This window comes from Elephantulus edwardii, unplaced genomic scaffold (genome assembly GCF_000299155.1).
Source record: "Elephantulus edwardii isolate Elephantulus edwardi_28Jun2011 unplaced genomic scaffold, EleEdw1.0 scaffold00041, whole genome shotgun sequence".
Classification (NCBI taxonomy): Eukaryota; Metazoa; Chordata; class Mammalia; order Macroscelidea; family Macroscelididae; genus Elephantulus; species Elephantulus edwardii.
This window is the reverse complement of record NW_006399791.1, coordinates 5,425,009-5,441,245: the sequence shown is the minus strand read 5'-3', so window position 1 is coordinate 5,441,245 and position 16,237 is coordinate 5,425,009. Positions and strand designations below refer to the sequence as shown.

Sequence of the window (16,237 nt, the reverse complement as noted above, 5' to 3'; positions counted from 1 at the left end):
TTCTGACATCCATTTTGGTCTTTTCTTCCTCTTCTGTCTTTGTAATGACCGTTTGCACTCTTCCTGGATGATACATTTAACATCCTCCCACAACTCATCTGGTCTTCGCTCATTAGTGTTCAAGGCCTCAAACCTGTTCCTGAGATAATAATGAAATAAAATAAACTTTCTTTAAAAAATGAAACATCATATTACATTGGACACAGCTACAAAAGACCTCCTTAAAATGTTAAAAAACAGCTCTTTGCCACATTAACTGTGAGAATGAAGACCATTTTCAGCAGGCCGACTGTGAACATTCCAGAGAATGTCGACATTCCTCTGAAGGGCCGCACAGTTATTACAAAACCTTGCAGAGGGACTTAAGTCACATCATTGTAGAACTCATTCTCCTGGGAAAGAAAAAGGCTTCGTGTTGGCAAATGATGGAGAAGCAGGAAGGAACTGGCTGCTGTTTGCACCATCTGTAGCCATATACAGAACATGATCAAGGGTGTTACACTGACTGGGCTTTCGTTACAAGACAAGGTCTGTGTATGCTCATTTCCTCATCAACGTTGTGGTTCGAGAGAGTGAATCTCTGGTTGAAATTTGAATCTTCCTGGGTGAAAAATACAGAGAGTTCGAATGAGACCTGGTGTTGCTTTTTCAGTCTCTCACACCCAGAAAGATGAGTTAATTCTTGAAGGAAGTGACATTGAGCTTGTATCTAATTCAGCTGCTTTGATTCAGCAAGCTACAGCAGTTAATAACAAGGATATCTGAAAATTTTTGGATGATATCTATGTCTCCAAAAAAGGAACTGTTCAGAAGGCTGACAAGTGATAGCTAGGAGTTTTCCAGCTACAGAAATGAGGCTGAACAAGTCCTATGCATCTGATTCTTGTAATAAAATTCTATTAATTTGGAAAAAAATGTTAAAAAACAAAGATGTCACTTTGAGCACTACAGTGGACCTGACCCAAGCCATGGTATTTCACTCACCTTGTATGTATGCAAGAGCTGGACGGTAAATAAATAAGACCAAAGAAGAATGATGCCATTGTGTTACTATGTTGGTGAAGGATATTGATTGCCTTAGAAGAATGCTTCCTTGAAGCAGAGGTGGTGAGACAGACTTTATTTCACATGCCTTGGGTGTGCATTACAAGAGCCCACCTCTGAAAGAGGGTGGCATATTTGGTAGAGAGTCAGCAAACAAGGGGAAAGCCCTCAATGAAATGCGTCAACACAGTGGCTGCAACAATGGGGGAAGATGTCTCAGTCCTTCTGAGGATCACACAAGTCTGTTGTGGTGTGTTCTGTTACACATAGGGTCAGCATAAGTCAGAGCAACTGAAAAGGACCCTGTTGTTTGCTATCAAGTTGAAACCAACTCATAGCTGACCCTCCGGCAGGTTTTCGGAGGTAGTAGACCACACGGGAGGAGACGGCCTATCCTTCCTCAAGCAGCTGGTGGATTCGAACTGAATGCCTTTGGGATTGCAGTAGGCCCCCTGAGCTGCCTGAAGAGCACCTAATTATGTGAATATTCTGTTAGCCACATAGAGCTGTAAGACTGTCACACAATTTATTTATCCCTTTCCTCATTGAGGGCCACCATGAACATTCTTATGTGTTTTGTTACATAAATGTTCATGTTGTCTCTGGAATTGCTGGGTCCTAGAATTGTTTGAAACAGTTCTCTGGTGTGGATTGTACCACGTTCTTCTCCATTACTGATGTTTATCAGTTCCCATGGCCCTGCCCATGTTTTGTCATACCTGTATTTCTTATTTTAGCATAGTGGGTACAGTTTTCATTTTTCTGATAATTAATGAGTTTGAGCAGTTTTTCATATGATTATTGACAATTTGAGTATTCTCTTTTAGAAAATACTGTTCAAATCTTTTGGCCATTTTAATAATTGGATTCTTAAATCTTTTTCTTAATGAGATTTTTTGAATTCTTGATGTATTTTTATGTGTGGGTCTGATGGATATCTAAATCACAGCTCTTTCTTCCTCAGTCTGACTTTTCATTTTCTTTGTGTCTTGGTGTAAAGACATTTCTAATTTTAATTTTAGCCATGTCTGAAATATTAATATTTTGTATTATGGTTTTATATTATGGTTAGTGCTTAATATATCTTTCTCTGTTTCCAGATCATTAATATATTCCTCCATGTTTTCTTCTGGTAGCTTAACTTTTCTTATTAGTACTGTGATCTATTTCTAATTAATGTTTATATGTGGTATGAAGGTCAAATAGTCATTTCCCCCCATAAGTAATCAGCTGATCTGTACTGGAGTGAAGAAAACAAACCTCTATCTTTTTGAATGGTACCATTACCATCAGCCAGGTGCTGCTGTGGGTCTTTTCTGTCCCACTGAAGATAGTAAAGGTGTCACCACTACCACACTGTTGATTGTGGTGGTCTTTCCTTGGTAAAGGCTGTCTTGCTATCTGATAGAAGAAAGTTCAAGGTTATCTGGCCTTTCTGTGTCTTTCTCTGTGAAAAGTCTTTCCATGTATTTTGCCCATTTTGTGATTGGGTTATCAGTCTTTTTCTTCTGGAGGCCTTGTAGGATTCTATAAACTTTTGTTATGAGACCCTTGTCTGAAATGGTATTGCCAAGTACTTTTTCTCAGTCAGTAGATTTTCTTTTCACCCTTCATTAGTGCATCTTGATTGCATGTTTGGTCAATTTCAGACTTCAAGATTTGGTAAAAATTTTCAACTTCCTCCTTTTGGGCTTTAGCAATAGGATCGTGTATTTGCATAATAGGCATATTAACGGGTCTTTTATGAGTAGGGATGGTATCCTGTCGTGCACAGCATTGTACTTCAGTATAGAACATGAAATTGTCTTTAATTTCAATAGAATATTTGGCATCAACTTTGTAGGTTATATACACAGATACCCTTCTGAGACCTTGCCAAGTTATTTCCTTGAATCTGTAGGTCTATTATTCAGAGCCGTTTGGAGTTAGAGTTGACTTGACAACACCTAACAACAGCATAGACTAACTTGGGGAAAGTGAAATTTCAGTAATACCGAGCCTTTAAAATTATGAACATGCCATCTGTCTTATTTTATTTAGATCTTTATTTTCTGAGCAGTGTTTTACATTTTCTATGAGAAATCTTAAGCATCTTTTCTTATACTTCTTTCTCTAGATGCTTTTGGATGCTATTGTAATTGTTTTTTTATATGACTACAGCTCACAGTGACTCTATGAACAACAGACCTGAACCCTGTCCTATTCTGTGCTTGCCTCACCATCTCTGATATATGTGACCCTATTGTTAAAGTTACTGTGTCGGTCCATCTTTTGTAAGTTCTTCCTCTCTTTTGCTGACCTTTCTAAGTGTGATGTCCTTTTCCAAGGACTGGCCCCTCCTAACAACATTTCCAAAGAATGTGAGATGAAGCTCCACCATCCTTGCCACCAAGGAGAACCCCGATTGTACTTCCTCCAAGACAAACTTGTTTGTTCTTTTTGACAGTCCATCAGATATTCACCACTCTCCTCTGACACTACAACTCAAAGGCATCAGTTTTTCTGTTATCCTTAGTCATTATCCAACTTTAGATGCATAACAAGTAATTGAAAAGGCTTGGATCAGATGTACCTTAGTCTTTAATCTGGCATCATTGCTCTTCAGCAGTCTGGAGAGGTCTTTGATGGCAGATTTTTCCCAATGCAACACCTCTTGATTTCTTGGCTGCTGGTACAAGTCTATTTGTAGATCCAAGTAAGATGAAATAGTGATAATTTCAGTCTTTTTTCCATGTTGCCTCTTGGCCTGCTGGTGAGGATTTTTGTTTTCTTGATGGATAAACGATAAAATTTATACAAGTGTTCAGGTCTTTCATTCATAGGGTCACGATGAGTCATCTACGACTCTATGACTCCTAACAACAACAAAATAGAGAGAATTCTGTTGGCCTAGTGGCTAGAAAGTTATGCTACCAAGCCAAAGGTGGGTGATTTTAATCTGTGGCCCTCAGGCCTGGTTTTAATTGTTTTGGTCCAACATTCTTATAAGTGGTATAGCACTGGTCTGTCCATTTGCTGTACAGAGGTAGCTTACGGTTGCTGTGATGCTAAACACTGTGACACTGATGTGTTAAATGCAATAATGGTTACCCATGGTGAACAGTGTTTGTTGGAGCTCCCAAATTTAAACAGGCTTGGAAGCAGGAGTGGCATCCATTACCAAAATAGCTTGCCTCTGGAAATTCTATGAACTTGGAGAAACGATGAAAGTTATACAAGTGTTCAGATCTTTCCTTCAGAGGGTTGCTATGAGTCGTCTGACTCAACAGCGTCTTAAAAAAAAATCGATAGATCAGTTGATTTTTATAAGTTGACCATGTAACCAGTAACCTTGACAGACTTACTCATTGACTGGAAAAAAGAATGTATTTGTAGATTCTTTTAGACTTTCTCCCTACAGTTACACCTCATATTTCTTTTCTTTTATTACATCTAAACTATTGCTTGATAAACTTTTCTAAACATCGCTTTCATTATATGAAAAATGAAACAAGTACTTCTACTGACATAATAATATTGAGAAAAGGAGACATTGTTACCCTTATGCCAGTCATAAAAATCTAATTTCAGAAGTTCTGTTGGTTCTGAAATCTGGAGCATTTTGGAGCACCTCAGTTGATTAGCCTGGACAGTGCCTCCGCTCAGGCCTTGACCCCTTCGTTTGTGGATGAAGCTGACGCATCAGGCTGTGGTCCACAAGGCCTTTGGTAAACAGCATTTGCCTGATAGTGGGGCTTTCACAGTAACACACAGGACTCTGTGTGGTGCCTTTCCTGCCTGTGCATAGCCCAGGCTCTCCCAGAGGAACCAAGAATTAGCACATGTTAGATCCTAAGTGCTGCTTCCTATCTCATCTAAGGCACTTTTCACTTCATCACTCTAGATAAAACACAGCAAACCAAGTGATACCTTGACAAACTTAACCAGAAATGCCCGTGTTTTCAGCCAGTGATGAGTTGTGTTTATTGCTCCTGCCATGTATAAAACAAAGGCCTGTGTGATACTCATATTTACTCTTGGATAGCTTGGCTAGTGGGGTAATGATAAAGCCTCAGTGTTACAGAAACAAAAAGAGGTCAACTGTGTGGCTTTGACTTGCGGGATTGTTTCCCCTGTTTTCTCTCTGGGCTATGACATCAGCAGCTCTGTCTGTGGGGACACGTGCATCCTAGTGCCTAGAACTGAAAGAAGTGGAATTGGTTTGCCAGAATCTGAGCTGTCCGGGATGCAAAGAAAGCTGATTATGCAGCCGGGGGAGGAAGGGCAGTCATGGGATCCTGCACCAAGGCAGGTGTCCAAAGTTGTACACACCCTGATGTCAGCATCCCTTTCCCTACAGCTACAAGCCAGAGGCGACACTCCTCCTTGGCCCGGATACATTCCATGACGATCGACACACCCATCACCAAGGTGAAGTAGTTTGTGGCTGGCCTTAGCAATGTGGAAGTCCTTTAGTCTCCCAGTGGATTGTTTCCAGAGAGAATACACGGGGCCTGCAGAAACAATAATAGTAACAAAGCCCTCAGTTCTCTGAAGATGTGTCCCTTGAGCATTTTAGCTAGTCTAAGGTTAGCCAGCTTCACTCGCTGGATTGCTTTCCTTGGTGGTTAAGATTGTGAAATTCAAGCTTTTCCCTCTCTGATGTAGGTAATTAATATTATCAACGCTGCCCAGGAAAGCAGTCCCATGCCTGTGACAGAAGCCTTAGACCGCGTGCTGGAAATTCTGAGAACCACTGAACTATATTCACCACAGTTCGGTGCTAAAGACGCTGATCCTCACGCCAACGACCTCGTTGGGGGCCTACTGTGTGTAAGTATATGAGCTGCTGTCTTTTACACCTGCTGTCTGTTTTTGGCAGAGACTTTTTTTTTAAAAGATGACATAAAGAGAACTCTCTGGAAAAGTAATGGTGAGGTGATGATGATGTTGTTGTGTGCTGCCAAGTCAGAACCGATTCATAGCTGACCCTCCAGCGGGTTTTGAGAGGCAGTACAATGCATGGAAGGAGATTGCCCATCCTTCTCCCATGGAACAGTTGGTGGCTTTGAACCACATGCCTTTGGGATTGCAGCAAAGCTTCTTACCACAGTTAGGCCTAACTGCCTTCCTTGTTGAAGCTCAGCAGCCCTCCTGCTGCCCCAACCCAAGGAGACCACCATGTGGAGAGGAGCTTAGGTTTGGCATCATATTGTAACAGTTCTCAAATTTTGCTTGGGTTTCTGTAAGCAACTTATTTAAATATTTTTCACTTGTTTTCAAGATTTTGAAAACATTGTACATACCAAGTTTAAAAATGCAGATGGAGTCTTCTTCTACTACTATATGTGTTTAAAGAGATACCAGGATGGGACGTGGTTGCATCCTCCAAGCATCATGCCCCGATTGTGATAAGTCACAGGAAGGAAGAACTTGGGAACACTTCACCAAGAGTAGACTGTGTGTCCTAGTCTTCCCAGGCCTGGACACCTCCTCCAGCCTGTCCAGTACAGAGCTTCTCACAGTCAGAACAACTGTGGAGCACACCGCTGCCCTCTCCCCCCACTGCCAGAAATAAATTACACTCTCTTCTTCCAACTCATACTTTCTTTCTAAGTTCATTTGAATTCATAAAAAGAAAGTTTTAGGCATTGACCTTGGCAGGTCAAGTGGTTCCCAGAGTTGATTGATGATATCTGTGAGCTTGCCTGTTTGAGACAGAAGCTCCTCCAGTTGGTGAGAGGGAGGAAAATGTAGGAGGATGTCCTAGAGGCGAGTGTGTGAGAGAAGCATGATGAGGAACGAATGTCTGCATGACTGGAGCAGAGACGCCACTGAGGGATGAAGTGTGGCCTTGCCGGCTGGGAGCATCTCAACACTAGCTTCTCACAGAACAGGGAGTGAAGTTGCTTAAAGGGTGGGAAAGGTCCTAGTTTCCAAAGAAATCCTTTACAAGTTAGGTGAGAAAGGGAGTAAGTAAATGGTGAGAAGAGTTGAAGGTAGAAGCTCTGGGTTCCCCTTTTAGCTCACCTCTTCGATGGTGCCCCTGAGTTTTGCTCCCAGCAGGGCCAGCGTCCACTGCATGCAGTGCTCTCGGGGATCGGCTGTGAGGGCACCTGTTGTCCATAGCAGCAATCACAAGGACGGAGCTGGCTAGGACGTGGAAGCCTTGGGGAGACTGGCCTGGAGGGCTGTCGTTAGCTCTTCTCTGAGCAACCTCCTGAGGCCTTCAAGCAGAAAACAATAATTGTGCCTCACTCTTGTTTCCATGCTTCTTATCAGGATGGTTTGCGAAGACTCTCCGGGACAGACAGCATCCTTTCACCAAAGAGTAAGCTTCCCTTTTTTGATCACTAGTGATACATTGTAATTGTAATCAGGCCTGAGTGATGAAGAGTGCTTTCAAGTTCTCACCAGTAACAGGTGACTTGGTATGTCATAAAACCTCAGGGACAAAGCAGCTGCCCTGCCTGATAATCTGCTTATGTTGTGTTGTAAGCCTACTGATTGTCTTTTCCAAAATGCATCCCTTTGTAGCCCTTCACCAGGTTTCAGGCAAAATAACCCTTCACGATATCCCGCCACGGATAGCTCAAACTATGGAAAAAGAGGAACAGTGGGACTTTGACATTTTTGAACTGGAGGCTGCCACCCACAAGAGGTGAGTCCCTTTGGAACTTAGCACATGGAGAGCTTGATTCGAGGGCCTGTGGGGAAGATCCCCCCCCACCCCCCCAGGAGTGTGATTTCTGAACCTTGCTGGTCCCTCATCAGAGGCCCTGAGTCACAGGTGCCAGGGAAGAGGGGGGTGGGGCGGGGTGGGGTTGTTCTGCAGGCCATGACTGTGGCAACAGCAGATTCACCCAGAGTGAAACTGAAAAGGCTTATTAACAAATTTGATATTATGAGAGTTTTGGTCCATGAAATGAGGATGTTTCTTCCACTTGTACATGATGATATGCTAAGATGACTACTAAGAACCACTCAGAGTCCAAAATAAATTTCCTAAAACACACTTTCACATATCAAACAAGAGCTGAGCCCAGTGTTATTGCTACAGGCTTAGGAACACCAAAAATTCTAGTCACCCTGACGTAACTGTGACCACAGGATTGGGATTCTAACCTTTGCTCGAGAAGACTTGTTAACTAAAAGGTAGCTGGCTTGGAACATAAAAGGGACATCCACAGAACCAGATGCTTAAACAAAGGCTGTCTCTCGGTGGCGAGGCTTCGGGCTGGCAGACAGAAATCAGTGCAGGAGAGGTGTGCTGTGCTTACCCCTCCCATCATGAGCCAGCCTTCAGGTCCCTCTACTCCCCATGGACCTCAGGCAGGAGTCAGGGGTATTCTAGAAGGCAAAGTAGTCTACCTTCAACAGTGGGAAAGGATATTTCCATGGCAAGTGAATTCTTCAGCACCCAGGTTAACTATCTGTCTGTCTCAGGTTCAGGCAGATCAGTTCAAGTCTTGTAAGCCTGATCACCTCTGTGCCTCACCAGAGCCAAGTTTTTCTACCTTTCAAGCCAAGGGCCCCACTAAAGGATTACTCTACCAAGGATGGCCAGTGGGTCATAAGAAATCTCCTCCTCCTAGAACACCAACCTCCAGTTTGTCAGTCACATGATATGTGACAGCATGTGTCTCACATTTGGTCCTCAGGAAATCCTTCCTTCCACGCAGAATGTCTGTCCAGTGATGCACATCCAGAGCAGAGGACAGGTTCAAAGTACCATGAGTTCAGCCTGCCGTGTCAATGTGAGGGAATCCACTAGACCAAGTAGAAGCTGAGTCAGGAAGGACAGTGGAGCGGAAGCACCACAGGAGGCTGTGAGGCCAGAATCCCTGGGCAGCCAGATCTTCCTGGGTCAGTGTTCCCTGAAGGCTGGAGCTAGGCTCCTGTGTTCCCTGAGGGCTTGAGCTGGGCACTGTGTGGGCTGGCACAGGGCACCCAGGGCAGCTTCCACTTGCCTGCCTGTCTGCTCTGCAGCCAGCTCGGCTATTTATGTCTGAGCCTCTTTACAGCTCAGAAGGTTTTGCCTGGCTTTGTTTTGTTTTGTTTGGGGAGGAAGGGTGTTCTTTGTTTAAATGCTATAGATGGTTCATGTTTGTTTGGGGTTGGTTTTTCTGTCTTCCTGTCTCCCTAGGCCATTGATTTATCTTGGTCTCAGAATATTTGCACGTTTTGGAATTTGTGAATTCTTAAACTGCTCTGAATCAACACTCAGATCATGGTTACAAATTATTGAAACCAATTACCATTCTTCTAACCCCTACCACAACTCTACACATGCCGCTGACGTCCTGCATGCAACTGCTTACTTTCTGTCCAAACAGAGGATAAAGGTGAGTTGTGTGTGTTGCATGTGTGACAGGGAGGAGCAGTGGGGAGGGCCTCCTGCTTGTTCCTCATGTGTGACAGGAGCAGTGGGGAGGGCCTCCTCCTCCTGCTTGTTCCCCATGTGTGACAGGAGCAGTGGGGAGGGCCTCCTCCTCCTGCTTGTTCCCCATGTGTGACAGGGAGGAGCAGTGGGGAGGGTCTCCTCCTCCTGTTTGTTCCCCATGTGTGACAGGGAGGAGCAGTGGGGAGGGCCTCCTTCTTCTGCTCCCACCAGAGTGGCGTGAGATGTGACTGCTCAGGAGTTTGTGCAGAGTGTGGTTCCATGAAGGTGGACCTAAATCTGCGGTGTGGCTCTAGGGAGTTTGTGTGCTCATTGCTGGCACACCTCCAGCCATGTTAGAGGACTACAGAGCCAGGATCAATCAGGTCCTGGAGAGGTAATCAGAAAGAACAAGGAGCTCTGTGGGTCAGCATAGGACTGTTCACTTTGAACTACCGCTAGGATAACCAACTACCTTAGATATTGCCATTTACGGGCCCCGATCTATACCTCAAAGTCAGCAAGTGTCTCAGGCCAGTCCCTGCCCAACACTGCTCACACCCTCCCAGGTGCATCCTGGGCTGCAGGAATCAGTGCTGAGGAAGGTGGCACAGGGCTGGCAGTGAGTCACAACCAGCTTAATGGTGACTGACACCAACAGGAACCCATAGTTTTAATACTGTCACCATTTCAAGATAAAAGCATAAGAAATACAAAATGTTAAATCCAAAATAGATCTTTGGAATAACCAAGAAAAATGGATAGAAGTTCTGGTCAAATGAATCAGGGTTTTTTTATTTAAATAGCATTCAGTTTATTACAAATATTTAGTATTGGCTTCCCATATTTCCCCCCTTTTGTTTTTATAATTATGTTATCATCTAGATGAGCATCCTTTATACACAAACAAATAAAACAAATTATACATATTAAACATAATAAACTCAAAGAAATACTTTCAAAAATCTCCATATAATCAGAAGGATTCAGGTTGAATATTCCTTGAAAGTTTGTTTTAATTGTCCCATTGCCACAGTGCTTTGTCAAAACCAGTTCTGATTAATCTCCTTTGTCAGTGTGTCCTTTGCCATTCCCTATCACTCCTCCCTGAGAGAGATTTCAACCTATGAATCAGGGTTTAATCAAGGACTAGAGAGCCAAACATTTGAAATGGAAAAGGACAGAAGAAAGCACTGTACACACCTGTACATTTCAAACCTGAAAATAGATGGTTTTCTTTAAAAAAAAAAAAAGTTTTAAATAGAATTGATGGAAGAAGTAGAAAATCAGGAGATCAGTATGATGGAAGACATTTTTAAATTCATCTCATTTCTTCATAACCTGGCTCCCAGTGGACAGGTGAGTCCTTTAGACCTTTAAGGAATTTTTTCAGGCTGCATAAAGCACTCACCCCCCCACACACACACAACAAAACCCACCTCAAGATACTTAAACTAAATGTGGATGTTAGATTTATAAAGCTCTGATACTGGCCTGACAAAGGTACCACAAGAAAGGGGTAAGGAAGCTAGACCCGGTCCCAGTTATGTAAGTGACACATAGCTTTAAAAATTAGTCCTCTCTCTTTTATTCAGTCTTGTCTGGGGATTATTAGTTTACATTCATCTACGCTCTTCGACTTTTCTTTGTAATGAGTCAAGAAAAAGTCTGACTGAGGAGGGGACTAATTTCTGTTGAGGACTCTTCAAGTATAAGCCTGAATATTAGATTATATTTTTCAGTAAAGAAAGGCAAAGATCAAACTTTCAGGCTGGGGATAAGAAAATGGGATTTGTTCTCATCATATACTTTTCCCAAAAGTCATTCTTCCCTTAAAGTGACAGGGCAGGAAAAAAAAAAACCCAACCCTTGAGCATGCAGAGGGCTTTCCTGCCTCTTGAGCTGTGTCTCCTTTTGAAAAGATCTCTTGTTTTCAGCAAACTTTAGAGCCTGTTGATGAGGTTGCTGCCCTCATTGCAGCCACCATTCATGACGTGGATCACCCCGGGAGAACCAACGCCTTCTTGTGTAATGCCAGCAGTGAGTTGGCCGTTTTATATAATGACATTGCTGTCCTAGAGAGCCACCATGCAGCGCTGGGCTTCCAGCTGACCATTCAGGACGACAACTGCAATATCTTTAAAAACATGGAAAGGTAAGTGACCTAACTAGGAAAGATCATGCATGGTGGTCTCTCTTTTTTTAAATAACTTTGAGATATAATTCATGCAACATATGTTCATCCACTTAAATCATCCAGTGGTTTCTATTTACTCACTTATACATCTATTACCACAATCAATTTTAGGACATTTAGTTACACTAAAAAGAAACTTCAAACCCATTACCATTTACTCCCTATATCTCCCTATTTTTTTCCTGTTGTTGTTAGGTGCCATACGACTCATAGAGACCCTTTGAACAAAAGATCTGAACCTAGTCCTGTCCTGTGCCATCCTCACACTCTCTGACACACAAGAGCCCATTGCAGCAGTCACTTTATCTGTCCACCTGGTTGACAGCCTTCCTCTCCTTCACCGACCCTTCACCCTTCCCAACATCATGTCCCTCTCCAAGGAATAGCACCTCCTAGCAACATGTCCAAAGTATGTGAGGCGAAACCTCATCATTCTTGCCTCGAAAGAGCACTCTGGCTGCACCCTCTCCAAGACTTAGCTATTCGTTTTCTGGGCCGTCCATGGGATGTTCAGTGCTCTTCTCTAACACCACAGCTCAAAGGCATCAATTCTTTTTCTGTCATCCTTATTCATTGTCCAGGTCTCAGATGAATAGCTAGTAATTGGAAAGATCATGGCCTGAATCAGATGTACATTTGTCCTCAAACTGACATCACTACTCCTCAATATTTTGCAAAGATCCCTAACTGCCGATTTTCCCAGTGCAATGTATCTCCTTATTTCCTGACTGCTCGTACCAAGGGTGGTAATTACTGCTCTGTTTAGGTGTCTCTAGCTCATTGTCATTGAGCCAACTCAGCTGACCTTCCAGCGTGTTTTCAGAGGCATCAGTTGCACAGGAATAGATTGTCCAGCTTGCTCCCTCAGAACTGCTGATGGATTTGAACCATCAGAGGAGTGCCACCTTGGGGTTAGCAGCACAACACCCTGTGCACTAGGCCACCGGGGCTCCCTTATGTTTCAGCATAGCTTTACAAATGCTAGGTATTTCACTTAAAATGGAATCAGATAATTTATGACCTTTCATGTCTTTGTATCATGATTTCAAAGTCTAATCCTTTTTATTATCTGATATTTCAAGAAGATGAAGTATAAAGCTGACATGTCGAGGTCATAGAGGCTCAGAGAAGCCTTAATTCCCTACCTGGGAAGCACCATTCTGCCCAGTGAATTTATCATTGTTTACACATCACTTCTTTGGGAAGCTTTCTCTGATCCACCACACTAAGTTAAGCCTCTAATAAATCAAGCCCCAGTTCTTTCATGAACCTGCCACATTTTCATTCTTTCTTTTATGCAAATAATGTGCCTGTGACATATGTTTTCCTCAATATGAAGCCAACTTCTCACGCTATACCATTTTTGCAAGCATCATATTATGCCAGCATCACATATGTAAGTACCTTATTTGAAAATAAAATACAGTTTAAAAACCCTAAGAATGAGAGGCTAGCACAGTGCTTGGTACAGAGTAGGAACCAAACAAATCAAGAAGAAAAAACATTATCCTGAGAAATGCCTATTGATTTAGATTTTTTTTTAAAAAAAAAAGACTTCTTGATTTTATAAATCTCCCTTCTATTATCTTTCAGAACTTCAGTAGTATAATTAAAATATCATCCATATTTATCTGTTCAGTTATCCCTAGAAAAATACACAAGACTCTAGTACTTGTCTCCAAGCAAAGGAACTAGGTAGCTGGAAAGGTCAGTCTTCACTACACACCTTTTTAAATTACACAGGTGTTCTCTTCAGGAGGTAATAAATTGAAGACAAAGACTAGAAGAAGAGACAGAAAGTACTCCTTCCCAGTTGTCAAAATATCTCCCCTCAAAATTCCTTAAAGTGCTACTATAATATTTGGGTCTTAAAGTTCTTGAGTGCATGCAATATTCTCTGTAACCACACATCTCCATCTTAAAAGCTCATTTTAGTTTACTTCTACTTTGTTTTATACTAAGGACTATTTGCATGAATTGCAGTGACAATAGCACAAACACTGCATCTATCAAAACTTGCTCATCAGGTTCTGATTTTAACTTCTCTTGCCATTTTCCTTGCTAAGTGGCCTAGATGCTAACCTACAATTTCTACAGTATCATTTTAAAGTATACCATTCCGCTTCCAGTGAATTAAGACTTCTAACCTCATTGTACACACACCCTCGGTAGCGGGTTGTTTTCAGGAGAACCTTTCTGTCTGAATAGTTATCTGTAGAAGTCTCTCATTTGTCATCTGAAACAGGAATGACTATCGGGTGCTGCGCCAAGGTATTATTGACATGGTCCTAGCCACAGAGATGACAAAGCACTTTGAGCATGTCAACAAATTTGTCAACAGTGTCAACAAGCCCTTGGCATCATTAGAAGAAAACAAGGTAAGCGAGATTCGTTTTCGAGAGAACTTGTGTTCAGAGCCCTTGCTCATATGGGTGTTCTGTGTTGGTCTATAGCACAAAAGAGGGTAGATGTTGGAAAGGACCTTTAAGTTAGGCCCCTTTGTTCTTAGGTGCTGCCCCTCATTTCTGGAGTTAAGGCACAGAGTCTACAACTACCTCACAAATATAACCTTAAACCTCCCTCAGGCAGGAGACCACAGCTAAGGAGGCAGACAAATCTGAGTTCCCATCTCACTTCTGCTCTATTTCCTTGTCTCGAGAGTAGGAAGTTCTTGATAGGATTTCAGAGGCCTGCTGTGTAAGAAGTGGATGGCCCATCCTGCTCCCTAGGATGTCTTAATCCTAAAACCTGTCCACCATAGGTGACCCCTCTGGCATTTGACACACCATTGGCACAGCTTTCAGCATCACAGCAACCCACAAGTTAACTCAGGACAGCAAACTGTATACAAGTGGTATACTGATAACAATGATAAACAAGTAAAAGTATATATAGTTAAGCTGTAAAATAATTAAGGGACTCTGCTGGCCTAGTGGTAGGTAGGAAGCTGCACTGAAGTCTTGAAGGTTCGCAGTTTTAATCCACCAGCTGTTCTGTAGATCATTCGTCCAATACAACAGAAGCTAATTGATAAGACATGTACCTCTAACAGAGCTGCAACTACGGTCTCAGAGGTGCATGGTTCAAATCCACCAGCTGCTCTTCTGGAGAAGGAGGGGGCAATCTCCTCCTGTACCAGTCAGATCTGATTTGACGGTACACGTAAAATAATACAATGTACCTCTAACAGCAAATCAGGCATATGAATATATTGTTGCTGGATCCACTTAAGGCTTGTGTTGGTGTGGCAGGAAGGGGCCCTGGTGAGTTTTGAAGCATTCCACCTAAGACCCACAGCTGATGCCTGAATTTAAAAATCATCTTAGGATCAGGTTTGAAGAATTAAATACCAATGATTGAAGATCCAATGAGTTGTGGGATGTTATTTATGAAGAGAGAAGTTCATTACAAAGAGATGGATAAAACTAACATGAATGCCAAAGAGGGTTTTAAAATTGCACAAGATCATTTAGAAACCAAAACAGGGAAGAGATGCTGAAGTAAAAGCTGAATGGAAACTCTCAAAAGGGAGTTCAAGAAGACAAAGTATTGTAACAGAATGTGCAGAGATCTGGAATGGAGAAAAAAAGGGAAGAACTCATTCAGCATTTTTCAAGCTGAAAGAACTGAAAAACACATTCAACCCTAAAGTTGCAATACTGTGAGATTCTGTGGGCAAAATCTTGAATGATTCAGGAAGCATCCAAAGAAGATGGAATACATAGAATCACTGTACCAAAAAGAATTTGTCGACACTGAAATATTTCAGGAAATATCATTTGATAAGAGCTAGTGGTGTTGAAGGAAGAAGTTGAATCTGCACTGAAGGCACTGGTAAAAAATAAGACCCCAGGAATCGATTGGCTATCATTTGACATGTTTCAGCTAAGACATGCAGCCCTGAATGTGCTGTCTGTGTCAGGTCACTTGGAGGTCAGCTGCCTGGCTGACTGACAGGAAGAGCTCCATATTTGTTACCATTCCCAAGGAAAAATATACAACAGAACCTAGAAATTATCAAATAATAGAATTAATATCACATGAAAGCAAGGTATTGCTGAAGTTCATCCAAAAACAGGTAGGAGAATACATAGACAGAGAACTGTCAAAAGTTCAAGCTGAGTTTAGAAGTGGCCATGGCAAAAGGAATCTCACTGCCAATGTCAAATGGATCCTGGCTGAAAGCAGACAATACCAGAAAATTGTCTGTTTGTGTTTTATGACTGTGCAAAGGCATTTTATTCTGTGGATCATAACAAATTTTGCCTGACAATAAAAAGAATACGAATCCCAGAGCACTGAATTGTGCTCATGCAAAGGCTAAGAGTTTGTTGCAGACAGAGCAAGAGACTATTATACGGCTTAAAATTAAGAAATATAACAAATGACTGGAAATTCTAAGTCTCTGTAAACTTTTGTTAAAATTAATAAATAAAAAAAATTAAGAAACGTGTACATCAGGGTTGTGTACTCTCACCATACCTATTCAATATATATGCTGAGAAAATCTGAGAAGCTGGACTCTATGGAAAAGAATGTGGCATCAAGATTGTCCCCTGGATGGGGAAGGAGAAGAAAAAAAAAAAAGAATGCCTAGGGTATCCAGAGAATGTTACCTAGGCCACCTTCTGCCACCC

At 42.2% G+C, this 16,237-nt stretch overlaps 1 protein-coding gene and 1 pseudogene across 1 annotated transcript in view; both read left to right on the top strand.

The window, feature by feature from the left end:
• Positions 1–16,237, top strand: part of PDE8A (phosphodiesterase 8A) — a 97,856-nt gene that overhangs the window by 65,086 nt on the left and 16,533 nt on the right. The window contains 7 exon segments of the mRNA XM_006885139.1: positions 5,384–5,454; positions 5,692–5,856; positions 7,306–7,354; positions 7,561–7,684; positions 9,170–9,368; positions 11,341–11,558; positions 13,846–13,978. Coding sequence (XP_006885201.1) covers positions 5,384–5,454; positions 5,692–5,856; positions 7,306–7,354; positions 7,561–7,684; positions 9,170–9,368; positions 11,341–11,558; positions 13,846–13,978 — 959 coding nt within the window.
• Positions 265–825, top strand: LOC102864686 (annotated as a pseudogene).